Source organism: Peromyscus californicus, unplaced genomic scaffold (assembly GCF_007827085.1).
Source record: "Peromyscus californicus insignis strain IS unplaced genomic scaffold, ASM782708v3 Scaffold_8__1_contigs__length_139910024, whole genome shotgun sequence".
NCBI classification, from domain to species: domain Eukaryota; kingdom Metazoa; phylum Chordata; class Mammalia; order Rodentia; family Cricetidae; genus Peromyscus; species Peromyscus californicus.
The window spans coordinates 4,580,030-4,606,523 of NW_026294606.1; the positions used below are offsets into that span (position 1 = coordinate 4,580,030).

The 26,494-nt window shown below is 40.6% G+C and overlaps 1 protein-coding gene across 21 annotated transcripts in view; it reads left to right on the top strand.

Annotated features, from left to right (window-relative positions):
* Window positions 1-26,494, top strand: part of Agtpbp1 (ATP/GTP binding carboxypeptidase 1) — a 268,316-nt gene that overhangs the window by 73,569 nt on the left and 168,253 nt on the right. For all 21 annotated transcript variants that reach the window (XR_008215687.1, XR_008215685.1, XR_008215686.1 and 18 more), the window contains 5 exons: window positions 1,665-2,353; window positions 7,415-7,498; window positions 8,866-8,952; window positions 9,034-9,182; window positions 21,730-21,817. Coding sequence is in view for 18 of the 21 variants with exons in the window: in XM_052727755.1 (XP_052583715.1) it covers window positions 1,665-2,353; window positions 7,415-7,498; window positions 8,866-8,952; window positions 9,034-9,182; window positions 21,730-21,817 (1,097 nt within the window). In the remaining 3 variants the exon portion in view is untranslated. The remainder of the gene's footprint in view (window positions 1-1,664; window positions 2,354-7,414; window positions 7,499-8,865; window positions 8,953-9,033; window positions 9,183-21,729; window positions 21,818-26,494) is intronic.

The window sequence follows — 26,494 nt, forward strand, 5'->3', positions numbered from 1 at the left end:
GAACTTTGAAACTGAGAGTAGAAGGAGGTCAGGAGTCAGGGAGAAAGGAGTTGGGGTGAGCAGGGGAGGTCAACTGGGAAGCAGTGAGGGAAGGAGAGGGAGCTAGGAAGAGCATTTGGGGAAGAATATAGAGTGGGTAAGTTTTTCTTCCATTTAACCTAGAACAGCTGTTGCGTTACTCTTTTTTAATGTATTTGGTTTCACTTGAACCATTTGAAGATGAATACTTTCTAAATCAAAGCAGTCAAGTAATATTATAGTGGTTTTGGGTAGGAATTGATTAGCATATAATGACTTAACCTATTTTCCTATAGTTATATGCATATAGGGATATATAATGCTATACAAGTATAGCTTTGGTGTGGGAGTACAGTAGAGTAATTTTATAATTTTTATAATGGGTGTCAGGTTAGGATTTAGATCAGGGGGTCTCATCCTGTGGGTTGCAACTTCTTCGGGGGTCAAACGACCCTTTCACAGGGGTTGCATATCAGATATCCTGCATATCAGGTATTTACATTACAGTTCCTAACAGTAGAAAATTTCAGTTAGGAAGTAGCAAGGAAATAATATTATGGTTGGGGTCACCACAACATGAGCAACTGTATTAAAGGGTCACAGCATTAGGAAGGTTGAGAACCACTGATTTAGATTTTCCAAGCCACTTCTCCTTTCCAAATTGTGATAAACATCTGTATTTAGATTCCTATGTCCTAATCTTAGTTTACCACCTAGCTAGGCTTGATGGGCTCCTGTATAGCCTCCTATGATGTAACAATGTAAACGGGTGGCCAGCTTGTTCTTGGTTATTTCTTGAGCATGTTTGGTTCTAATTTGAGTCTGAGTTAAATGTAGCAAGTAAAGACATATCTATCTGAGAGTCAGAGCTCCTGAACTATGCTACTTCAGGTAAGTAAGGTAATATGTACTTATTAGTATGTTGTATATTTTGCCATTAAGTTATAGGTTGTTAATTATTTTAGTCCTATATGTTAGGGAAATAGCACTTTGTTTTTATTTACATAACTGGATTTATTGCCAAGAGTTGTTCTTGTACTTGATTGTCTTTCTCATTTTAAGTTTCAGAGTTTGAAATATATGCCTGAATAGTAAGAAGAAATATTTAATGATATATTATTGAGGATTATAAAAGTTTATTGATTCTCTTAATAGTGTTTGAAAGAATCTTATTCAACCATCATTGAATCAATTCCTGGCATATCATATGACATTAAGAATATGTGAAATTAGTTGCTTTCAGTATTAACCATTGAAGTCTATGACAGTTAGATGTGTCTGCATCCTGACCAATATCCGCTTTGTTCCCAGATGTGTAAACCTTGCTTATTCAGTTGCTGGGTGGAAGTGAAATGAATGTCATTTGTAGGCAGGGCAGAAGAGGATTGAACTCTGGTTCTCTTGCCCGCTAAACAGGCATTTTGTTGTTGCGCTGTCTCCTAGCCTTTGTTTGTTTGTTTATTTAACGTGTATGAGTGTTTTGCCTGCTTGTTTGTTACGTGCACCGTATGCATGTCTGGAGCCCATGGAGATCAGAAAAAGATGTTAGGTTTCTGAAGGAGCATGTGAAACAAATATGATCTTACTTTGATTAGCATATTTTAATACTGACAGATAACAGATTAAACTTATTTTTTCTTAAACAGGACTATGAATTAATCTCTAAAGAACCCAAACCTTTTGTGTTTGAGGGGAAAGTTCGAGGCCCTATTGTTGTTCCTACAGCTGGAGAGGAAGCATCTGGGAATTCAGGTAGTGTAAAGAAAGGAGCTGTAATGAAGGAGAAAGTGTCTCCTAAGGGAGAAGAAGCCAAGGACGAAGTCAAAGGCAGTGACAGGACACTGCCACAGCAGCTGGGTGGTCAGAACAGAACTGCTTCTTCAGTTCACACATTCAGCAGTGACATTGTGAAGGCTTTAGACCGAATCACATTGCAGAATATTCCTTCACAAGTAGCCCAAGGCTTGACTGCAGGAATAAGGAAGGACTGTGGTCTCCCTCTCACTGTCCTCTCATGCACGAAAGCATGTCCACATGTGGCAACGTGTGGAAGTACTCTCTTTGAAGGGCGGACAGTACAGCTTGGGAAACTGTGTTGTACTGGAGTTGAAACTGAGGATGATGACGACAGTGAGTCCAACTCATCAGTAGAACAGCCCGCCTCTGTTGATATCTCCGATGGACCAACACTCCACGACTCAGACCTCTACATTGAGATTGTGAAAAATACCAAGTCTGTTCCAGAATATTCAGAGGTGGCTTATCCTGATTATTTTGGTCACATTCCACCTCCATTCAAAGAGCCTATTTTAGAAAGGCCTTATGGTGTACAGAGGTGAGTTGCAGACTTCTTCCTCCTCCTAAGTAAGACCATTGTCAAAATGTAAGGCATACTTAAAAATTCTATTTGGGGTCTCTAGGAAAATGTTACTGTGAATTAAAGGTACACTGATAGGATGCTTTGGTTGCTTTGAAATTGTCCCTGTTGATAGTTGTGTCTGGAGAATGATCTATGATTGCTATACTTTGGATTTTGAGTAAGTAAGTTCATTAGGTGTATAGCAAGGACAAACACATAGCAAGTAGCAGAAAGATAATAGAACATCAAATCAGGCATTTAGAAATCCAACAGAAATGGCCAGAGAAGCCCTGTTGAAACAGTGAGCTGTAGGACCAGTTTAGAGTCCCAGGTAGTGTCCTCCTTCTGGTGACTGCAGGCCTTTTATAGTCTGGGGTAAAGAGTAGAGGCCTGTTGGAAATATTCCCCCTACCGCTGTTCTCAAGTGTGCAGTTTTTACTACGCTTGAGCTGTTTGCTAGTTTCCTTTCTTCTTGTCACAGGGCCAGGGTATCAGCCTGCTCCAGGACAGGGCATCTCTGAGGAAACTTGAGCTAAACATGCTTGAGCCTGAGACAAGGGGCCTACTTACCTTCTTTCTCTTGTCAGTTCTCAACAAGTGCAAAGAGCACATAATATAGGCTTAGTTTATTTTGTAAGCGTATTACTTATTTAAATGAAAGAATAATAGGAACCTGATACAATGTAGAAATTTGGTTTAGATTGCACCTAAGAATTTGAAAGATTATTTAATGATGTTTGAATAAATACTATCTTAGCAGTATTTAGTAATTTTTTATTCATACTTGGTTTAGACATGATTTTAAAATAGGCTATAGATGAAGCAATAAGGATGCATTATTTTGTTTGAAAATGTAGATGGAAATAAAGAGTGTGAGAATTTGGTATTCATAAAGGCACCAAGTGAAGTGAGTTTTAGTGTGCCAAAAAAAAAAAACCATAGAAATTGTTGGTAGCACCAGCCAGTGTATACTCAGCACATTAAAAAAAAAAAAAACCTGTGTAAAATCTGTTTAGTGTGTCTGAACTGTTTTGGGTGACTTTTAAAAAATGATGTCTCATCAGTTTTTGATACACTCTTATTGCAAGTATGACATACACTGAAAAGGAGGCCTTGCTGTCTGCCTCTGAGCATCCTAGAGTACAAGTGTCTTTAGCCACAGCTGTGCATTTTACCTGTAGCATCTAGTACCACTTAATGCTTCACTTGACAACTGAGTGATTTTCCTCCTCTAGTGACAGAATTGAGTGATTGTGACAGAAATCCTGTGGCTTTCAAAGCCTAAAATATGCACTGTCCTTTCCTTTATAGGAAATATTTGCTGACCCTATAGCTAGGTAGTCTTAAGGCTTGAAAGTTTTACATTCATGTCAGAAAAGTCAGATGTGGTTATCTACCAGCTGTTTATAAAGCTCCCAGAAATGCTCGCTTCCTGAAGTGCACTGAAGATGTTGGCTTCAGTGTGCTCATGTCAGCTGCCTCCTCTCTGTCAACCTGTTTAGAGCAAGTGATAGATGTTCTGTGGGTCGTTTGCCAATGTCGTTCCCTGTCGGAATCTAGTAACATTACAAAGGAAAGGTATCAAATTAATTAATGCTTTGTCACTTTCAGAAAAAAAAAAGCAACCCATTCCTTTAAAATTACTTAGTAAGTTAGGCATGATGACACATGCCTGTGTGGTCCCAGCCACTTGGGAGGCTGAGCCAGGCTAGCTGTGGCAGCATAGTGAAACCCATACTTAAAAAATTATCCTGTGGAATGCTTTAGTGTTATTTGGAGTTCTCTTGTATTGTTACAGCCTTTGTAGTGTGTAATTACTGATTCTAATTTTTTTAAAAATAAAATTCAGTATAGAATAAATAAATTCTGTTGAAAAGTCTCTGACCCAATTGCAAAAGAAAAAGTCTAAGATTCATATGGATATCTGCTCAATGTAGATGATAAAGTAACAGTACAATCACAAATGGTCTATTTATCATTTCATTTTATCAGACAATGCAACAGCTATGAGTCCTCAGGCAGTCTGCTTCCTTCTTCCTGTGAGGCCTTACTGTCCTCTCCCGTGTCCTCTCCCGCTGTTCCTCCCGGTCTCCTCCTCAGGCTCAGGGGACATTGTGGAAAAGGAGGCAGACAGTGGGTAGGAAGCAGGACTTCCAGATGTCATCTGGGCAAGACACAGCTCAGCTATTTGCTCCTGATAGATTTAGAGAGTGGACAACATCACCTTCAGTCGTGTACCCACTACTGACCCAGCAGGCTCCAGTGGACACTTCAATCCAATAGTTATATAGATGGTCTTGGTTAAACTAACTGGGTCACAAAACAAAACTATAACTTCATCTTTGAAACTAAGTGTGATGGCAAATATTGTCAACCTGATAGGGTCTAGAATCTCTGAGGAGAGGCTGAGGAAATGGTTCAGTGGTTAAAGTACTTGCCATGGAAATTCAAGAACTGGAGTTGAGATCTCTAGTACCCACATAACTGCTGAGTGGTGTGGTGGCCTGCTCGTAATTCCAGTACTCAGAAGGAGGAGACAGGAGATCCCTAGAGCAAGCTGGGCTAGCTAGACTAGCTGTATTGGTAAGCTCTCATTGAATAAGGTGGGGAGAACATCAAGGAAGATTCCCAGTGTTAGCCCTGAGACTCTTCATATACCCAGATGCATGTGCATGGGCATTTGCATATATGGGTGCGTCCATGTATAGAAACACAAGTGTGCATTCACCCTCCAGCCACATCCCCCACCTCCAAAAAATAAAATATAAAAAACCACTGAGGAGATAGCCTACTCTGGAGGGAGTCTCTCAGTTTGGTTAGCTTTTGGGTTTGCCTGTGAGACATGTTCACATTAAGTCAGCCTCTGGGCATATCTGTGAGAGATTAGGTCACTGCGGTGAGAAGACTCGCCCTTCCAAGACCTGGGGCTGAATGGAGAGGCTGAGCAGCAGCTTTCACCCGCTTCCTGACTGCAGGTGCAGGGTGGCGGCCTGGCCTCACTTCCTGCGGCTCTGCTTTTTCTGTCCTGATGGACAGTAACCCCTGAACTGTAAACCACGATAAGCCCTTCCCTCCTCAAACTGCCTTATTCCAGCAACAGGAAGAGTAACTAACAGACTGCTCCTTTTCCTTATAGACTATTTTGTATGCATTGAGTTATTTTTCTATAGAATAAATTGAAAAGTAAATTGTGTTTTGTTTAACTGTTGAGTAGATAAAGAAATTTTTACCTTATACTTTTTTCATGTTTTAGTTTCTTTTTATGTTCAAGTGTCACACCTTTTTATATTTTCTTCATAATGCCTGGGTCTTCATTTAGGATGAGTTTTATGCATATTTAGAGCTTAAGGTTATATTGTATAAGCTTTCCATCACTGTGGCAGTTGTCCGTGATCAACCACCAATACAGAGAAAAGGCGTGTTCTGGCATGTGGTCAGAGGTCTGAGTGCGGTTGGTTGACTGTGCTGTGGGGCCTATGAAAAGGCAGAACAAAGTGGCAGGGAGTGCAGATAAAACATACCATTCACCTCATGGTAGCAGGAAAGGAGAGCTGGAAGGGGTAGAGAGGAATGGGTGGGGTTCTTGGTATCCTCTTCAGGTGTTTCCCCCAGTGACCTGACTTCCTTCCACAAGGCCCTCCCCCCAGCGGTTCTCCAGCCTCTGAACGGCAGCCCAGTTGGTGACCAGCCTTTAACTACGGTCTTTGGGAGGCACTTCAGGACTAATGGTGTTGTTAACTTTCTTTAAGTACGGAAAAGCATCTTTATGTAGGGGTAGTTTCAAATTTTCTAGGTTAAAGAGTCTTCAGTTTGGGTTCAGTGTATTCTTGACATTTTATTGGAACCATTTTGACAAACTTTCTCACACTGCTTTTCATAGATCTATAACCACAGTTTTAATTTCTATTGTTTGTCTTTGCTGACGTGAACAAAGTTAGAAGTTAAATAAATCCACATAGTGGACTTCTTCCTTAAACACTCATCATAGGGACTGGAAAGATGGGTCAGTGGTTAGAACACATGCTACTCTTGCAAAGGCCCAATTTCAGTTCCCAGCACCAACGGTGGTTTACAGATACTAGTACCTCTAGCTCCAGGGGGATTTGACACATTTGGTTCATACACACACACAATTTAAAAATAAAAATAAATCTTAAAATGGATTTGAGAGATGACTTTGCATTAATGCCATCAGTCCGTGGTGGCCAGTTAGCCTGGAGTCAGCATCTGCCCTGAGGTCTGAATTCCTGTCCCAGCTGTGCCTTGGTTCCTCCTGGTGCTTCCCTCCTTCCCAGTTTTCTTCTCCCCACACAGGAAGGGGATTCTGACTGGGTGGCTGGGTGGCTGGGTGGCTGGGTGGCTGGCCCCTGGCGTCCTCCTCGCCTCCTTTTCTTGTTCCTCACTCTCTTCCCTAGATTTCTCCTCCTATTTACTCTCTCTGCCTGCCAGCCCCGCCTCCCTATTGGCTGCGCAGCTCTTTATTAGACCAATCAGGTGTTTTAGGCAGGCAGAGTAACACAGCTTCACAGAGTTAAACAAATGCCACATAAAAGAATGCAGCACATTTTTACATCATTAAATAAATATTCCACAGCATAAATGAATGTAACATATCTTCAACTAATATTCCATAACATAACTGCTAGTTGGATTCTTGGGCTAAATTCCTAGCTAGATGAGTTTTAAAACCTTGCAGGGTGTCTTAACTCTTTGGTTCTGTCCTATCTCCAAATATGCACACAGAATTACTTGTCTAATGGTTAGTCCATAGGCTTTCTGTACGGAGAGGCCTAATAGATATTCTAGGCTAGCTTCCCTCCCACCCTCTGCCTTTACAAGGTTTTACCATGGCTGTCTTTTATGTGGTTAGTTTTTAAAGCTCAAGCTTTGATATATACTGACTTTTATTTTTTTTGTGTGTTAATTTTTTGTATACAAGTAAAGGAATGATTATTTTTATTTTACACAATTATTATTTTATACCCTTTCACTCCAAACTTACTTTGAATTTTTGTCGTTTGTCTTTTATGATTTCAGGACAAAAATTGCCCAAGATATTGAGAGGTTGATTCACCAGAATGATATCATAGACCGGGTGGTGTATGACTTAGACAACCCTAAGTGAGTCTGATCTCTAAAACCTTTTATTAAGTTTTAGTTTTTATAATAAAATATTAGTATTATTTTAAAAAAATAAAATAATTATCTTTTTATCATATCTCCCCCATATTTTATTGTTGCTGTTTTCATCCTTTAACAGGTAGGTATATGATGATCATGATAAATCTTGTTCATTTTTTAAGTTGAAAGATAGCAAGCATAAGCCTTTGTTTTTAGGTGAAATTTAAAGGATATAAGCTAATACCGTGGTTTTGGAAAAATGAAAGTACCTCTACTTATTTTCACAAGAAATGCTGTCCTTTACTACTGTAGCACTGGACCAGTCACTGGAGTTCCCACCCTGGCCTTGTGGCTTGGCAAGCCAGCCATTTGCTACCTTTGAATTATCACTGATAGTGTGTGTCAGGATTTAACTGTAGTAAATAAATAAAAATTGTAACTACTCAAATAAGAAATTCAGTCAGCTCTCTTTGAGTCTCTCCTCTCCTTACTGTATTAACTACTTTGAGGAAATTTGACATTTTCCCTATCATGATTGGAGGAGACAAACTTTTAATGATTATTGGTAGATATGAGTAAAAGCTCTATCAAAGGTGGGACTGAATCTGGAATATTCTTTGTTGTTGTTTATGGCAGAGTCTTCCACAGTAGCTTAGGCTGACATGGAACTCACTGTGTAGCCCAGGCTGACCTCCAACTTAAAATACTTCTGGTTCAGGAGGCATGTGTCACCATTCCTGACTTTCAAATCTTCTTCCACAAGGAAAGAATAACATACCTTATTAAGCATGTAGTTATTTCATTGTTCATGCTTCCATGTTAGATGTGGAACCCCGAGTATGGGCATGTCCAGCTTGTTCCTAACAGATGTGACTATGGACAGAAATGCTGAGCTTCTAGGAGTTTCCTAGTCCTTGTTTTAGATGAGACTCTTCAGAGGAGCAGAGTCAGGCAGACAACGAAAGTGCCTGGTGTGTGGGTGCTCAACCATATGATAGGTAAAGCCCCTATCTGTCCATGTTAGCTAAAAGCAAAAACTGCATAGTTTGTTAGAATTATGGCTACTTATCAGGCAGTTTTAAAAATAAATCTTTTTCCCTATGTAATAATCAGTATTTTAGAAATGACATTTATTCAGCAAGGCAAAGTCCTTATTATGGGTACAAATGTAGGAACAAGTCTCTTGTAATTATAATTTGAGTATAAATGGAAGTCACATTTTTTCTTTGTTGTATTTGCTATATTCTTTGCTTTAAAAGGAAGGAGGGAAGCAGTGTGTATTTTTGATCTGTCCTCTAGTTTTAGTCTTTGCTTATCTGTTTAAGTGTGATATATTTTAATATATTTATTTTAAAATATTTATTTAGCTATGCCACTCCAGAAGAAGGAGATATTTTGAAGTTTAACTCAAAATTTGAATCTGGGAATCTGCGCAAAGTAATTCAAATTAGAAAGTAAGCCATTTAAATATCCTCATTTTGTGTGCACACAGACACTCCCGACTTGCCATCAGTTGTCTTTGTCTTGTGTTGTAGAAGCGAGTATGACCTCATTCTGAACTCGGACATAAACAGTAACCATTATCACCAGTGGTTCTACTTCGAAGTCAGTGGGATGCGGCCCGGTGTTGCGTACAGGTTCAACATCATCAACTGTGAGAAGTCCAACAGCCAGTTTAATTATGGTGAGGCTCTTGCTCTCTCCTGTGAGGGACATGCAGGCAGTTACCTGTAGGACCAGAAATCAGCATGGAGGCACCACCTTAGATATACTCAGTGTCTCTGGTTTCCAAACCTCAGCCATTTACCATGCACGGTTTGAAATAGCTTAAACTCTGGTTGGCTGGTCAAAAGAGCTACCCTCATGTAGACATCCCTTTAAGCTGTGGTAGCTGTTGTTGATCTCATCCAAATGGAACACAATTACAGATACCGTCAGGGGTTTCTTCTTTACTTAGCCTGTTAATATGCTGCATAGGTTTGATTTTAGGATATTAAACCCGCCTTTTTTCATTTATAGAATGAATCATAGAATTGCTAATGTTTTGTTAAAAATTTTTGCATTTTAAGCTGAGCCCAGTGCTGCATGTCTGTCATTGCCTGTAAGCCCAGTCCTACCTAAGAAAGAAAATGTGGGACAGGATGGGTGAGGGGCATTTACATTTTAGGCTAGGGCTGCAATTCAGTGATGGCTCAGTCCACAAAGTTCTGGATTCTGTCCTCAGCTCCAGAAGAGAAAAAACAAAGAAAAAATATTTTTACATTTGTGCATAGGAAGCTGTACTTCCCTCTCCCCAGCTCCCCTCACCGTATCCACTTTTGGTATCAGGATAATACTGACTTGGTACAACATGGCACGTCTTCCTTCCATTTTCTGAAAGTCCTTGTGTAGAACTGGTGTTAATTCTGCAAGGCATGATGGAATTTTCTAGTGAAACCATCTGAGCTTTAGAATTTTCTTTTGTTGGTTGTCTTGTAAACTGGAATCATTTCCTTAGCAGTTGAGGACTGTTGGTGCTCTGCTACATGGAGCCTGAGCTGCAGAAGCCTCTGCTTTTCCTAGTGGGTCCATTTCTTCCCAGATGACAGTGGCTCACTGTTCCTGTGTGTCGCTGTTTCTCTGTTTGCAAGGTCTGTGCTGATAACCTCCGTTTCATTTTCTGTAATGGTAGCTGTGTCTTGGCCCTTCTTTGTCGAGATCTTGCTTAGCTACCCACACAGAACTCACATTTTGCTTACCTTGTATCCACTGAATACCTGCTACTGGACATGTTTCTGTTCTTGATCAGTTTCTGTCCATCACAGAATGAATTCTTACTGCACAGTTTATTGACAGTGTTGAGGAAGAGTATTTTGTTTATTGCCTTCCTTGCTGCTGCTCTCTGAATAATTTTCTTTTCTTTTTAAAATAGATCTCTAGTGTTTGGAAGGAGAAATCTGAAGGGTAGAGTGTCACTTAAGGCTGCTGTGTTCAGTGAAATCTAAGGATAATCACATAAACTTAATATTTGCATGTAAAAGTCAAAACTTCATGTTTCAAATCTAAAAATAGCAAGTTTTTTTATATAATATGTACACACACACACACACTCTCTCTCTGTCTCTCTCTGTCTCTCTCTCTGTCTCTGTCTCTCTGTCTCTGTCTCTCTCTGTCTCTCTCTGTCTCTCTCTCTCTCTCTCTCTCTCTCTCTCTCTCTCTCTCTCTAACATACAAAACATCCCTTTATAACAGATTGAGGAGAAATATGTTACAAAATGATAGTGGTCTCAATCATTAGTTAGGGAGATCAGAAAACTTTCAACAAGAGGCATGAGAGACACTGCATTCCGTGCCTCCAGTCACTTCCCTTAATTGTTAGAGCATCTGGAGATGATGCTCTTAAAAGAGACAGTTCTGGAAATGAAAGCTTTTGAGAGCAGAAGTGGTTATTGCCAGTTGTCCTTTATGTGGAAGTAGGAAATGGTATACTCCAGAATTACTCACTTGTATGAGATAAAAGCTTTGTCATTTTTCTAATGAAATAATAGGATGATTAATAGTGTAATATCTGACATGGTTATAAATACTTTTTAAAGATGTGAAGTCTTATCTAATTTTCAGATAGTCTTGTAAAAGTAAATGGGTATGTTTTGACTAAAAGATCAATAGTTACATTGGTTTGCATGGCTGGTGATAGGAATATTCCTGATGTATTCTAGGATACTACATCTTTAGTGTTATACACTAAAATCACACAATCACTGAATGTGACTTTTGTATCTATCCAAGTACTAGAGAAATCGGTTAGCCTCTGAGATCAGATGGGACTGGATGGGGTCATGATGGTATGCCCATCACCAGAATGTGACCTTGTTGTATGATATTTTGCTTGTGTTCTGACAAATAAAGCTTGCCTGGAGATCAGAGGGTGGAGCTAGCCACTAGTTAACCATAGAGGACAAGCAGTGGTGGTACACACCTTTAATCCCTGCACTTGGGAGGAGGAAGCAGGAAGATCAGGAGTTCAAGTCCACCCTGGGCTACATGAGATTAAACCAGTCTAAAAGAGAAACAGCTGGCGATGGTGGTGCATGCCTTTGATCCCAGCACTTGGGAGGTGTAGACAGGAATATAAGGTGGGTGGAGACAGGATCTCCATTCAGTCTGAGGATTCGGAGAGGTAAGAAGTTCCTAGTGGTTGCTGCTCTGCCTCTGAGTGGCTGTTCAGTTTTGTACAGTGTTGATATGTAACATTTTCCTGTGTTCGTGACATTTAGATTGCCATTGGTAGTGCAGAGTTGTGAACAGAAACTGCAGTGTATACACGTTTTTGTGCTTGGGCTGTTCTTTTTATGTATTTAAAATATTTTATTTTTATATAAAATACACAGCTGCTGGCTTATTCATTTCCTTTAGAAGTTTTCCTTAATTTTGACCTTTACCTCCCTGTAAATTAGTACTTTTCTTACTTCCTTAATTTGTTTTTGTAGACGATCAGAACATTTTAAATTTCCTCTTTATTACAACTTAATTTTGAATCCTTCCCTGACTTTAATATTTGTCTTTTTTGTTTGTTTTTGTTTTCTATTTTTTGTTTGTTTTGTTTTGTTTGTATTTTCAAAACAGAGTTTCTCTGTGTAGCCATGGCTGTCCTGGAACTCGCTGTGTAGACGAGACTGGCTCACACTCACAGAGATCCTCCTGCCTTTGCCTCCTGAGCGCTGGGGTTGAAGGTGTGCGCTTTCCCCTCTTTGTGGGGAAGCTTGGGCATTTGGTCTAGAGGATGCTGAGAGATGGGCACTTGGAAGTGGACTCAGTAGGTAGAGGTGTTCTTTAGCAGGGCTCCCCAGGTGGGGAGTCTGGTCATTGCTTTCATTTCTATTAAGTCGTTTTCTCACAAATGATCCTAAAGCAGTTTTACAATATATTTCTGAGAGTACTTTGTGTTGCTAAATTTGAGAATTGGTGTCACTATCTCCACACCCTGCTTATCTGTTACTTGAAAAGATTTTCTTAACTTGCCACTAGGTGGCAGTTTTACATTTATTATGCCAGCTTTAGTTTCAAGCTTCTGTTTGACTCTCTCCCTGCATCAAACTCTCAAGTTCAAGAGGGTTCTAACTACCTTCTTGTGAAAATCAAACCTGCTTGGGAACAGGCACCACTACACAGCTGGGGATCTACTCCCCATGCCCTGGAGTTTGGCCGGGGGTTATCTACTAACAAGTGGTTCAGACAGTGTCCCTGTGACCTTCCCTTCTGCTGCTATTTAGGCTGCATGTTGTTTATAGTTGTGTTACTAATACTTTCCCTGCTGTCTCAACGTGTATGTGGATTCTTTGAGATAGGAACAGAGGACTGTTCTGTACATTAACACCATGGCTCATATTAGATGTTAAGTAAGTGTTTGTTAATTGGTGCAGAGAATGTGAGGACTGTGATGATCATGCTGGTAGCCTAGAATGAGCATGCACAAGGTACTTATCAAAAACCCTAGTGTAGTTTAAGATCCTTGACTTTTCGTGTATGTTATGTGAGTATATGTGTTTGTGTTATGTATGTATATGTGTGTATGGTGTGGGTGTGTTGTGTGAGTATATTTGTGTATATAATGTGTGTGCTGTATGTATATATGATGTGTGTGTCTGTGTGTATGTGTATGAGTGCAGGTGCATGCATGCTATGACTTGAATGTTGAGGTCAGAGGACAACTTTAGGTGTCCATCTTTGTCTTCCATTTTGTTTGAGTCAGGATCTCTCTTGTTTATAGCTGTGTACAGTGGACCACCTAGCCCAAGAGCTTCCAGAAACCCTCCTCTTTTCTTCTTCTTCCCATCTCCTGGTAGGGATGTGCTGGGATTAAAAATGTTAGGCTTCTGCATCTGGCTTTTGTGAGGGTTCTGTGGGTCCAAGCTCAGGGCCTCAGGCTTGTAAGGCAAGCACTTTATCCACCAAGCCATCTCCATGGCTGCCAACTCTTTCTAAAAGTTTTATTTTGAAATAACTTCAAGTGTAAGGAGAGTTGCACAGTTGGTCAAGATGCTGACCCTCTGAAGTGGTGCTCCATCATGATTGGATTACTTTGTATCTGTTTTCTACAGATCATGACTTTTTATGTGTCACTGTAGCATTACTGTTAGGATCATGAAATTGTCATTAACACATGAAATACCTTCTAGTCCTCGGTTCCCCATTTAATTCAGACTTTTTTTTTAAATCAATAAAAAGGTTTAGCTCACAGCCACATTTTCAGTCTTTCAATTCTTTCATACACTCAAGTGATCTGTATTGAAGTCTGCCACCAATAGCGTGTTTATTCTCCTTGTTTCCTGTAGTCTATTCTTTATTGCTCTGTGCATAAATAATAAACATTGCTGGACTTTCACTGTGAAGTGTGACTCTTACAGAAAAGAGATGGCTCAGTGAGTGGAGATGCTTGCTGAGCAAGCCTGACCTGCGGTCTATCCCATGAGAACCAACTCCTGACAGTTGCCTTCAGACTTCCACATGCACACCGTGGCCTGCTGGTACTCATATACACACATGCCTCTCTGTCTGTCTGTCTGTCTGTCTCTCTCTCTCTCTCTCTCTCTCTCACACACACACACACATACACACACACACACACACACACACAGACAGACAGACAGACAGAGTTTTCTTTTAAACACTTCTTTGTCTCGTTTAGTATGTTTTGGCCTTGATAACTACTTTGATCTACATTGTTGTCTCCTTTTGGCTCCTGTTTCTGGACTTACAGGTAACAGATTGCTTGTGCTAAGAGTCTGGGTAGTATCTAGCTCGGTATTATTTGTTGAATTTATTCCTCTGTTGGTGAGAGAATATGGAAAGATTGATTCCAGTGGCTTCCTCAAGTCTTTAGTGTAATACCTGATGTGGCACCAGCTGTCAGTCCCCGTGAGATGCCTCAGGGTTATCCCTTCTCTACTTTAAACTGCTTTGCCTTCATCCGTTAGTGTCACCTTTATGCCTGTGAGTGAGGGCATGTGATTGTTGGAGCCAGAAACACCTCACCTCCCTTCATGCTTGTAGTTTTTACTGACTCTGGCCTTTATTGGTTTTTATTAAAGGCCAGTGCCATGGGATGTTACCATGGCAACTTAATATTTTGCCGTCTTATATTCTGATGACAAAATGGACAGTTTGTTAATATTTTTTCATGCAAATAAAAAGGTTTATCCTTTTGACTAATGAATAAATAAGTTACTAGAAATACAACCTTTCTGTAGTATGTTGAGTAGATTATAGCTGATAGAATCCAAGTTACCTCATTAGATTGATTCTTGGTGTTACAGCCTATTTTTCTTTCCAAATATATTCAGTCAGAACTTCTAAATATTGCTTTCTTTTTTTATCAGAATGAATAGTATATTTTAAAAAGTAATATCAGAATACATTCTTTAAAAAAGACATTAGAGCATTTTAGATATGTCTAAAGTTCCCCTTAACCTCAACCTGAACCTTTTTCTACTTCCTGTAGTTAGCTGTTGTGATGAGTTTAATGTGTCTGAGGGAGGGTGAAACTTGAGATTTAAATGGCTCACTGAGATGCAGTGGCTCAGTGAGGGTCAGGAAATTAGACATGACTTATGTCTGTCAGTGACACTGCTGAGTTTTCACATATCAAGAGCCTCAGTACATTTCCCTTAAAAGGAAATGTCAGCACTGTGGGCAGGTAACAGTCACAGAGTACTCACCTTGTGCGGGTCTTGGTATATTTCAACACAGGCTACTTACTAAGAGGTAGTGGAGCAGACAGTGCTTAGCAGTCTCTCAAAAGGCGTGCATCTGTTGTGTGGCAGAGCTGGAATTGAAGCCCTGGTAGCAGGTTGTGTACTTGTAACTACTGTGTTGTTCAGCTATAGAAGATCGGCCTAATACTGGACTTGTCATTTGTAACCCTAGAAGCCTGGAGGCAGCCAGATGTCTTCTGTAGACTCTGTCATTTGTTACTGCCAGCACACAATACGGTCTGCGTAAGAGTTCAGGAAATATGCTCCCTAAGCTCTCTTTGAGGAGATGTCAAGATACAGAACTAAGAATGGACACAAGATGTCCAGTAGCATTCTTTTAAAGGAGAGGATATGGGAGATGTGAAACTGGTCTTGGTCTAATGACTTAATTGTTACTTTGATAGAACCTTGGAAAAATAACAGCTAATCTAGACCATAAAAGGATGAGGAATGCCAGATTAAGAAGAAATCATCCGAACCAGGAAAAATAAGAAGTTAAAGTGGAAACAAGTATTTGATAAATAGTAGAAAGGAAGTGGGTTGAAGGGGCTGAGGTGGGTACTCTCAGAAATCAGTCACAGCTTAGTGCTATGTGTTCCTCCAGTGACAGAACACTTGGGACGGAATGATTTCATTAAGATAAACAAGGTAAATGCAAACAAAATAAAGCAGAAGTGGTAACATTAATGTCAGAGAAATTTAATGGTTAAAAAAAAATAACAGAATAGCTGAGAGACAGGTGCAGTTTACAAGCTGTAGTCCCTGAGATGCCACAACCTTTATTCAGTGAAGTTGTCATGGAGACCTACAGAAACAACAGCTATTATTGAAATAGAATCTGACACAGCAAGAAGTTCCAGCAAGCAAGAATGTAAAGATTATGAACAGTGTAGCCAAACTTGGCTTTGGATTTTTGGGGGTCCCGCGTTGAGGAGTATTTAGGATGTACTCCAGCAGTTTGAGAGTGAAGTTTAAGAAAGAGAAAGACATTGGATGTGAGAAATGATGGAGCTCCTGCAGGATCCAGCAAAAATAAGAAGATAGCTGATGAAGTACTCTAGAAAGTAGGCCATCCCTACCAAAACCTGAAGTTAAAGAGCAGGATAAGGCTCAGAATAAAGTGGAGCAGCATCTTAGACATGTAAGAGATTGTTAGGGGCTTGAGAGGAAAAAAAGCCTGTGTTCTTCCATAAAAAAGATGAAATAAAGACAAAAATGGTAAACTAAAAATGTTGGGCTGCAAATGTGAGACAAACATGTTTCATATAGGTTGTACTTTTTGGCAAAGATGTAAAGGAAACCTTTGAACTGGACCCTGGAAGCATCTTGGGGGCACTTACCTTGGTTTTCCAGTGAGCTGCACTGACAGAATCTTAGCTAGGAAGTGCAGCTGCTTTTCAGTCCCTACTGTCTGCTTGAAGAGGCACAGGAGGTTCCCTTGGTGTTCATGAAACAGTAAAGAAACTTGCATTCGATCACTGGAAAACTTACTGATATAAGAAGGTATCTGCAGATTTTATTGTGATTTAAACTATTGTTAGAAATCAACGAGGAAATGATTAAGGTAAAAAAAGTATATCCAGCTTTTGGAAATCATGTAACAGTCTTAAATATCTTTTTTAAAAAAGAAAAAATTTGAAACTGATGTTAGAAATTATTTAGAACAATCTGTCAAGCATGATAGCTACCAGCCATATGAGGCTATTAGAACTAAATATTTAAAAGTTTGAGTTCTTCTGCAGAACTATAGTCATTGCTACCTGTATGTGGGGTGTGTGTGTGTGTGTGTGTGTGTGTGTGTGTGTAGTGTGTGTGCACACGTGTGCACGAGTGGGTGGGTGTGTATGTGTGTGTGTGGTGTGTGGGTGTGTGTGGTGGTGGTGGTGGTGGTGGTGGTGGGGTGTGTGTGTGGTGTGTGGGTGTGTGTGGGGGTGGTGGTGGTGGTGGTGGTGGGGTGTGTGTGTGTGGTGTGTGGGTGTGTGTGGGTGTGTGGGTGTGTGTGGTGTGTGGGTGTGTGTGGTGGTGGTGGTGGTGGTGGTGGTGGTGGTGGGTGTGTGTGTGGTGTGTGTGTGTGTGTGTGTGTGTGTGTGTGTGTGTGTGGGTGTGTGTGTGGTGTGTGTGTGTGTGTGTGTGTGTGTGTGTGGTGGTGGTGGTGGTGGTGGTGGGGTGTGTGTGTGGTGTGTGTGTGGTGTGTGGGTGTGTGTGGTGGTGGTGGTGGTGGTGGTGGTGGTGGGTGTGTGTGTGGTGTGGGTGGGTGCAGAGGTTACCCTGCCCTATTATTCTCTGCTTTCTTCCCTTGAGACAGGATTCTCACTGAACCTGGAGCTGGGCTAGCCAACAGTAAGTCCCAGGGATGCCCTCTGTGTCCATTCAGTGCTGGAGTCACAGGCACACATATAGATAGCCAGACCCAACTTTTTACATGTGTTCTGGGGATTTGAACTCAGGTTCTCGTACTTGTGTAAAGGTTCTCCTTCCCACTGAGCCATCACACACACCACACATACACACCACACACACACCACGCACACACACACACACACCCACACACCACACACACACCACACATACACACCACACACACACCACACACCACACACACACACACCCACACACCACACACCACACACACACACACCCACATACCACACACACACCACGCACACATACAGGTCTACTTTTTTCTAAACATTGTACTTCTATGTTTTGCTTTAGTTTGATCTAAATATTTCAAAATTTGTTTTCATTAACTCTCTTCCTTCCCTTTGATTTACTTCCTTCTCCAGTTTCTTACATTGGATACTTACTTTCAGTGATTTCTTATTTCAAAGAATACTTCAGTTTACAAGTTAATACTGGTCTAGTTATTCTCCCCAAGTCTGGGTCAGCTAGTCCATTGCTAAAATGAAGTGTATTATATAAGGGGCTTTTATTAAGCATTAGCAATGACTATAGTTCTGCAGAAGAACTCAAACTTTTAAATATTTAATTCTAATAGCCTCATATGGCTGGTAGCTATCATGCTTGACAGATTGTTCTAAATAATTTCTAACATCAGTTTCAAATTTTTTCTTTTTTAAAAAGATATTTAAGACTGTTACATGATTTCCAAAAGCTGATATTTTTTTTTACCTTAGTCATTTCCTTGTTGATTTCTTGTGTAAAATTTCTCCTTCCCACTGAGCCATCTAACCAGTCCCCCAAAGTAGATTTAAAAGTTTTTAATTGTATGTATTTGGGTGTCTTGCCTACATGTATGTATGTGCACAACATGCATGTCAGGTACTGCTGGTTGGAAGAAGGTGCTGGATCTCTTGGAACTGGAGTTACAGACAGTTGTGAGCTGCCATGTGGGTGCTGGGAATCAAACCCGGGTCCTCGAGAAGAGCAGTCAGTTCTCTCAGCTGCTGAGCCATCTCTCCAGCGTCCCAAAGTAGAAATTTAAACAGGCTGTAAACTACTGAGAAGTTGAAAGCTAAGCATAGTGGTGCATTTCTACATCTCAGCTCCTGGGAAGTGGAAAGTAGAAGAATCAGGAGTTCAAGGCCAGCTTCAGCTATATAGTGAATTTAAACCAGCTTTAGGAAACCAAACCAAACAAACAAGAGAGAAAAGAACACATTAGGTTTTTTTTTTTTTTTTTTTGGTTTTTCGAGACAGGGTTTCTCTGTGTAGCTTTGCGCCTTTCCTGGAACTCGCTTTGGAGACCAGGCTGGCCTCGAACTCACAGAGATCCGCCTGGCTCTGCCTCCCGAGTGCTAGGATTAAAGGCGTGCGCCACCACCGCCCGGCTCACATTAGGTTTTTAACCCTGTAAAATAAATCATACTTTTGTTTATTTTAGCAAATGATGGAAATAACCAAATGGGTTCAAACTTACTCTTCTGAACCTCGTGTGATCTCTGTACTTACTTTTGAAAGAGCCAACTGCGGAGACTGGAGAGGTGGCCCTGTGGTTAAGAGTGCATACTGCAGAAGACTGCAGTTGGATCATCACCATCTGTGCCTAGTGGCTTACAACTGACTGTGACTTCAGCTCCAGGGAACCCTACACCTCTGCCTCTGACGCTTACCTGCACTCAAATGCACATAAACATAATTTTAAAAAACAATAAACCTAAGAAAAGAAGAAACTTAAGAATTAGGTGCAGGATTCTAAATAATAGCCAATTTAACAAGTTAATGCTAAAAGAACAGTTTCTCAGAACTAAGATAGTTTACAGTGAGAAGTCTCCAGCATACAGTGTGCCTATCAGTGGTGTGAGAGGGAGCCTCATCATGCTGTCGATGGGTACTGAAAGACCCTAAGTAAAATGATTCTGAATTTTAAGTGCAGTCATAGTCCTTGTGAAATTATTCAAGTTACAGAGTTAATAGTGCTTACCATCTAGGGCGGGTGGCTGGGAGGGAATACTGACTGTTTTTATATATCTAAAATCAGCAGTGTCTGGCACATAGAGATTATTCACTATCTCTTGTATTATGCATGATAGAATTGATTTGAGAAATTTCGCCAATATTGGACTGATCAGTATATAACATTTTGATTAAAATTATGAGAAAACAGTTGTTTATTCTTAGCAGTATATTCACCGTCAATGTTTGAAGTTCTGATTTCCTGAAAGGCAACGAAAATAGAAATTAACAGTAACTTCCATATGAGGAGCTAGGTGGATAAGGAACACACAATAGGGTTACTCACCTCGGAGATCCAGGAGGCAGCATAGCAGCTGTGGGGTGGTGTGTGTGTTAGGCAACAAACAGCTTTGAAAGAGCCAGTTAGAAAGGGAAAGAAAAAAACTTTATAAAATGCAAATATATTTAATGAAATATTCCTACACCAGGAAAATCATTACGTACTGAAAGTAGAATTTAAAGTCAAACTAGATCTCAGTAAAAGCTGTCAGTATTTCTAAAATTAACACATGAATTTAATTCAATTCCAGTTAAAAAGTCTACTGTGTCAGGTTAGGGAATGAAATAAGATGATTTTATGGTTTTTATTTGGAGGGAAGGGGGAGGCAAGGTCTCACTGTGTTGGCTATGCTAGCCTGGAATGCAGATATCCACATGTCTCTGTCTCTCCAGCGCTGGAATTAAAGGAGTGCACCACTATGCCTGGCCAAGTAATGCAACTTTAAAGCTCATGTGAAAAGCAAATTTCTCAGAATATCTAGGAAAGTACATTGTATATTTAACTCTATTTTCATTATCAGTTCCTACCTGTTTTAGTTAGAGTTTCTGTTGCTGTGATGAAACACCATGACCAAAAAAAACAACTTGGGGAGGAAAGGGTTTATTCAGCTCACACTTCCACATCACAGTTTATTGCTGAAGGAAGTCAGGATAGGAACTCAAATAGGGCAGGGTCCTGGAAGCAGGAGCTGATACAGAGGCTGTGGAGGAGTGCTGCTTACTGGCTTGCTCCCCATAGCTTGCTCAACCTGCTTTCTTATAGAACCCAGGACCACCAGCTCAGGGATGGTACCACCCACAGTGGGCTGGGCCATACCTCATCAATCACTATTTAAGATCTTATGTAGGAATTTTGTCAGTTGAGGTTCCTGTAGATGTTAGGTGCCAGGCTCCCTTCTCTCAGATGACTCTAGCTTGTCTCAAATTGACATCAAACTAGCCAGGACACCACCCTATGTTAACACTTATGTGGAGAAGGAATGAAAACAAACATGAACTTTTTTTGGCCTTTCTCACTGCAGATGAGACTCTGGAGAATTAGAGGAGGGATTGCTCATTGTGTGTGTGTTTGTGTATGCCTATGTGTGTGTGCATGTGCATGTACACTGTGGTGCCTGTGTTGGGGTCAGGATGGTCTCAGGTTCTAGTCTTTACCTTTGTTTAAGGCAGGGTCTTTTCTTTGTTATGGGTTGCTGCCTCAGCCAGGCTAGCTGGATGAACTTCCTCTCATCATCTAAGAGCATTGGATCACAGACATGTGCTACTGCATCCAGCTTCTAAATGGGTTCTGGGGACTGGGACACAGATCCTCATATTTGGGTGACAAGTTTTACCTTTAGAGCCATCTCCCTAGATTCTTAAAATGTCTTTATATATGTATGACTATGTTACTTTTTTGGTTTTTCGAGACAGGGTTTCTCTGTGTAACAGCCCTGGCTGTCCTGGAATTCAAGCTGTAGACCAGGCTGGCCTCGAACTCACAGAGATCTGCCTGCCTCTGCCTCCCGAGTGCTGGGATTAAAGGCATGCACCACCACCACCCAGCTTGAATACATACAATTTAACAGAATAATTGGTAGCCATTCACTCTAAAGTTATTCCATTTTATTTAAAATTTAAAAGGAGGTTATTATTGCTTAAAGTATAATTTAAGAAATCTCTCAGATTTCTTTAATACATCCTAAAATAATTAAATGCACTATATCTCAGCTTTCCTAAATTTTTGGTGCTTTTTAGAAATGCAAGATTCATTTTTATATCAACAATTCTTAAAATAGTATTTTCTTTCCTTTTCTTTCAAAGGTATGCAGCCACTTATGTATTCAGTTCAGGAAGCTCTAAATGCCAGACCATGGTGGATTCGTATGGGTACTGACATTTGTTACTACAAGTAAGTATTCTTACAGAAGTTCATAAAAGGGCATATTCCATTCTGTTTCAGTGTAGCAATGAAAACAGACTTAGTATGTGTGGTGGCTAGTTTTATATCAACTAGATACAAGCTAGAGTCATTGGAAAAGAGGGAGCCTCAGTTGAAAAAATGCCTCCACAAGACTGGGCTGTAGGAAAGCCTGTTGTGCATTTTCTTAATTAGTGATGATGTGGGAGAGCCCAGCCCATTGTGGGTGGAGCCATCCCTGGGCTGATGGTCCTGGGTTCTGTAAGAAAGCAGGCTGAGCAAGTGATGGAGATCAAGTCAGTAAGCAGCATCCTTCATGGCCTCTGCATCAGCTCCTGCCTCCAGGTTTCTGTCCTGTTTGAGTTCCTTCCTGACTTCCTTTGATGATGAACAGTGATGTGGAAGTGTAAGCCAAATAAACCCCTTCCTCTCCAAGTTGCTTTGGTCATGGTGTTTTAACAGCAATAGGTAACCCTAATATTTATTAACTCTTTGGGAATTTCATACAATGTATTTCTTTTATCCTAGTCAACCCCTACTCCTTCCTCTAACTCCTCTCAACTCCACTCCTGTCTCTCTAACACTTTGTCTCTTCCTCCTTTTCCTCCTCTTCTTTTTCCTCTTCCTCCACTTTTTAAAATAACTCATGGAGTCCAATGTGTGCTGTCCATATACCTGTGTATGTGGCCATCCATCGGAGCATGGTTGACCTACCAGGGGCCACCTCTAAAGAGAACCAACTCTCTCTCTAGAAGCTGTCAGCTATTCATTGCTCCCCTGGCCGGTGTGGAGGCTTGTTAACCATGTTGAGTGGCTTGGTCATGTGCAGGCAACCTCAGCTGCTGTGAGTTCATGAGCACAGAAGTCCTCTTATATCTAGAAGTCAAACTGGCCCTCCCTGACCTCTAGATTTTAGAATCTTTTCTTCTTTCTCTCTGAAGTGGTCCCTGAACCTGTGTGGGAGGGTAGGTGGTATGTATGATACAGATGTCCTATTTGTGACTGCAGCTTCGCTTCTAAACTATCCAGAGTTCCTAAAGTCTTTGCTTCCCATTTTACTCTTAATTCTATTTGTAAAATGTTCCAGGTACCCTCCACTATATTTTTATAATGCTTATTTTATTTCCTATAAAATACATTAAAAACACATGACTCCTGTGTTCCTATAGTTGTCAAAAGTTCTTTACATCATTCATCACAAAGTCCAGTTTCCTCATGACCTCTTGATTTTGATGTGCTTGTGCAGGACACCTGAGACCACTTTGGTTGTTTATGTGTATTCCTGCGTTTGGAAAGCTTGAAGGTGTGATTTACTATTTCACAATTGGAAAGGCTGTTTAGTAAGTAAGTCACACCTTTCCTTGGTAGAAGGACCCATGATTACAGTTTGCTGCTGTCTTTTGAGAAATATTTTACTAATGCACACATACTTTCAGATTAAACTAAACTATGTAAGTATCTGACTTATAATTCTGTCTGGCCTGTCAAACTGGGGCACAGACTTGCACTTCCACAGCATGGATTCTGCCCCCTCCTGGTTTTTTTACTGATAGAATACCATCTTTGTACTCTTAGAGGATACCCTTGACTGTGAGCAGCCTGATAGCTCAGCCAGTTTAATTGGAGCCCACAGGCTGTTCCACATGAAATTCCAGTTTTCCTGTGGTCTTCTGTTAGAACATAAATGCTAAACAGTAGATGAAGTGCTCAGGTTTGAAATCCTCTGCGTCTAAACTAAACATTAAACATTCTAGTTTTTAATGATCATTTCCCATCAGTCACACAAGGTTTTGTGTTCATAATTTTGACCTTGGTTTTTTATCTGTGTTGGATGCTGGTTTCTGTCCTGTTAGTCTTGAGTTTTCCATAGACTGGATTTTTACTTTTAATGTTGTCCTTGACTAGCACTGATGTCTCATCCTTTTTAGCTTTGTCAGAAGATGATGACATCTAGAATTTACAGAGATTTAACAGTTTCTTCCATGTCTTTGGAAAAACCTAGGTCTTAAATGCTGTTACTTTTGGGGAAAGAAACAGGCTTCATCTCAGTAAGGTTCTATCCATCTCTATTTGTTATCAAAGTAAGTAGCAAATAAAGGAGGAGCAGAAACAAAGGAAATGTGTACTCTGATCTCCACTTCACAGTGCTTGTAGTGCTTTTAGTAACAACTCAGTAGAAAGGTGCTCCTGGACCTTCTTGTCTGTTAGACTGTTGGAGTGAAAGAGGACTGACCTGGGTAGTGGTGGGCAAGGTTTTGGAAGACTTGCTCAGGCTATTAAATATTAAAACATCCATGCTTGTGGTGATATTGTGTTCCCCAATATATTGTGCACCCTAATAAACTTATCTGGGGTCAGAGAACAGAACAGCCACTAGATATAGAGGCCAGAAAATGGTCGCACACATACCTTTAATCCTAACATTCTGAAGGCAGAGATCTGTCTGAATCTCTGTGAGTTCAATGTCACACTGGAAACAGCCAGGCATGGTGACACAAGCCTTTAATCCCACCCAGGAAATGATGGCATGAGGCAGAAAGGTATATAAGGCGTGAGGACCAGGAACTAGAGCCTAGTTAAGCTTTTAGGCTTTTAGCAGCAGTTCAGCTGAGATCCATTTGGATGAGGACTCAGAGGTTTCCAATATGAGGAAACAGGATCGGCTGAGAAGTTGGCCAGGTGAGGTTAGCTGTAGCTTGTTCTGCTTCTCTGATCTTCCAGATAAATTTATTAGGGTGTACAATATTTTGGGGAACACATAATCACCACACACACTTCTCTACATTTCAGTTCCTTTTACATGCAAAGTGTGTGACCATAACAGGATTGAGTTTTTCTCTTCTGTATAAGGAATGATAACAGGAGTTTTTTGTTTTGTTTAATTTTTGCTTTTTCTCTGGCTGCTTCCAGGTCAGACTGGAATTCAGTGCAGTTTAGCATTCATTGGTTAACTACTTTTTATGTTGTATGTGTTGTTGGGGTTGGTTTCCAGAAGCATGCATTTAGTAAGAACTGGAGACTGGTGTGTTAGCTATAAATAGAACAAAGTAGTCTTCTGTCAACAAGTATGTATGTTTGTTTATAGCCTGTAACTTCCATGGAACTACTGTATGATGGCATAAATTCCTCTCTGTAGCTAGAGTTTTCCTGCCTGGCCCACAATCAGGACAAGTCTCTGTCACCCGCCAGTCCCACAGCCACTCAGACCCAACCAAGTAAACACAGAGACTTATATTGCTTACAAACTGTATGACCGTGGCAGGCTTCTTGCTAACTGTTCTTATATCTTAAACTAATCCATTTCTATAAATCTATACCTTGCCACGTGGCTCGTGGCTTACCGGCATCTTCACATGCTGCTTGTCATGATGGCGGCTGGCAGTGTCTCCCTCAGCCTTCCACTTCCCAGAATTCTCCTCTCTCCTTGTCCTGCCTATACTTCCTGCCTGGCCACTGGCCAGTCAGTGTTTTATTTATATAGAATGATATCCACAGCACTTCCCTTTTCTTTTTTTTCAAAAAGGAAGGTTTTTACCTTAACATAGTAAAATTACATATAATTTGGGAATTTGGGCATAGCTTCTCTTACTACTTCCTGCTGGAGGGGGGCACTGTATCTTATGGGGACACAAAGAAAATTTTAGGCTTATGGGGTAGTCCGTGAGGCTGTATTGTCTGAGCCAGTTGCCTTCAAACCATTCTGGATGTTGGATCATCTGAGCCATGGTGTCATTGGAGACCTTTCAGGAGGTCTTGGCTCGTCAAACCTGATGTATCTTAATCTGGAACAAATTCATAGCCTCTGGCTTTCTGTGGAAACAAAAGCAGAGACTCTTTTCCAAAGCAACATATCCTTATATCCAAATTTTGAAGTCAAGGTACCTTTAAAATATACATTTTGGCATAACTCAACAGCTTTTGCAATCAAATGTTTTTCTTCAGTTACGAATATCAAAGAGAACATAATCCAGATTCTCTGTGTGGTAGCCATCTTTATGTGGCTTATTTTTTATATTACATTGAGCCTATTGCTTTAAGAGACAGGGTTTCTTTTTTCTTTTTTTTTTTTTTTTTGGTTTTTCAAGACAGGGTTTCTCTGTGTAGCTTTGCGCCTTTCCTGGAACTCACTCGGTAGCCCAGGCTGGCCTTGAACTCACAGAGATCCGCCTGGCTCTGCCTCCCAAGTGCTGGGATTAAAGGCGTGCGCCACCACCGCCCAGCAAATTTTTTTTCTTATCAATAGGCTTCCTTTTTCTCTCTTAGTGCTCTGTTAAACTGGTTTGTTTCTCTTATAAGAGTTTTATGTTTGTCTTGCTGATTGCATCCTTACTATTAACAAATGTATCTTACTGATTTCTTGTACATTGTCAATTAGATATAAAAGCTTAATCAAGTTTATTTTTGGCAAGAGCACTGCAGCTGTGATGCTGCAGATTTCCCTTATACCACATTAGGAAGTGTTAGGAAACAGCATCCTTTCTGGCTTTTTCCCTTTTGTGATCTTAACACTAATTGTGGTGAAGTTCTGGTGCTGTGTGCCATGACCATTGTCCTCAGCCTGTTAGCTGATGGAAGGGGCTGCCATTGATGAGCAGTGTCGAAATCTAGTAACGGCATACAGTCTAAAGAAAAAGCAGGGAATCACTGGCATGGAGGGTATGAGCTTCA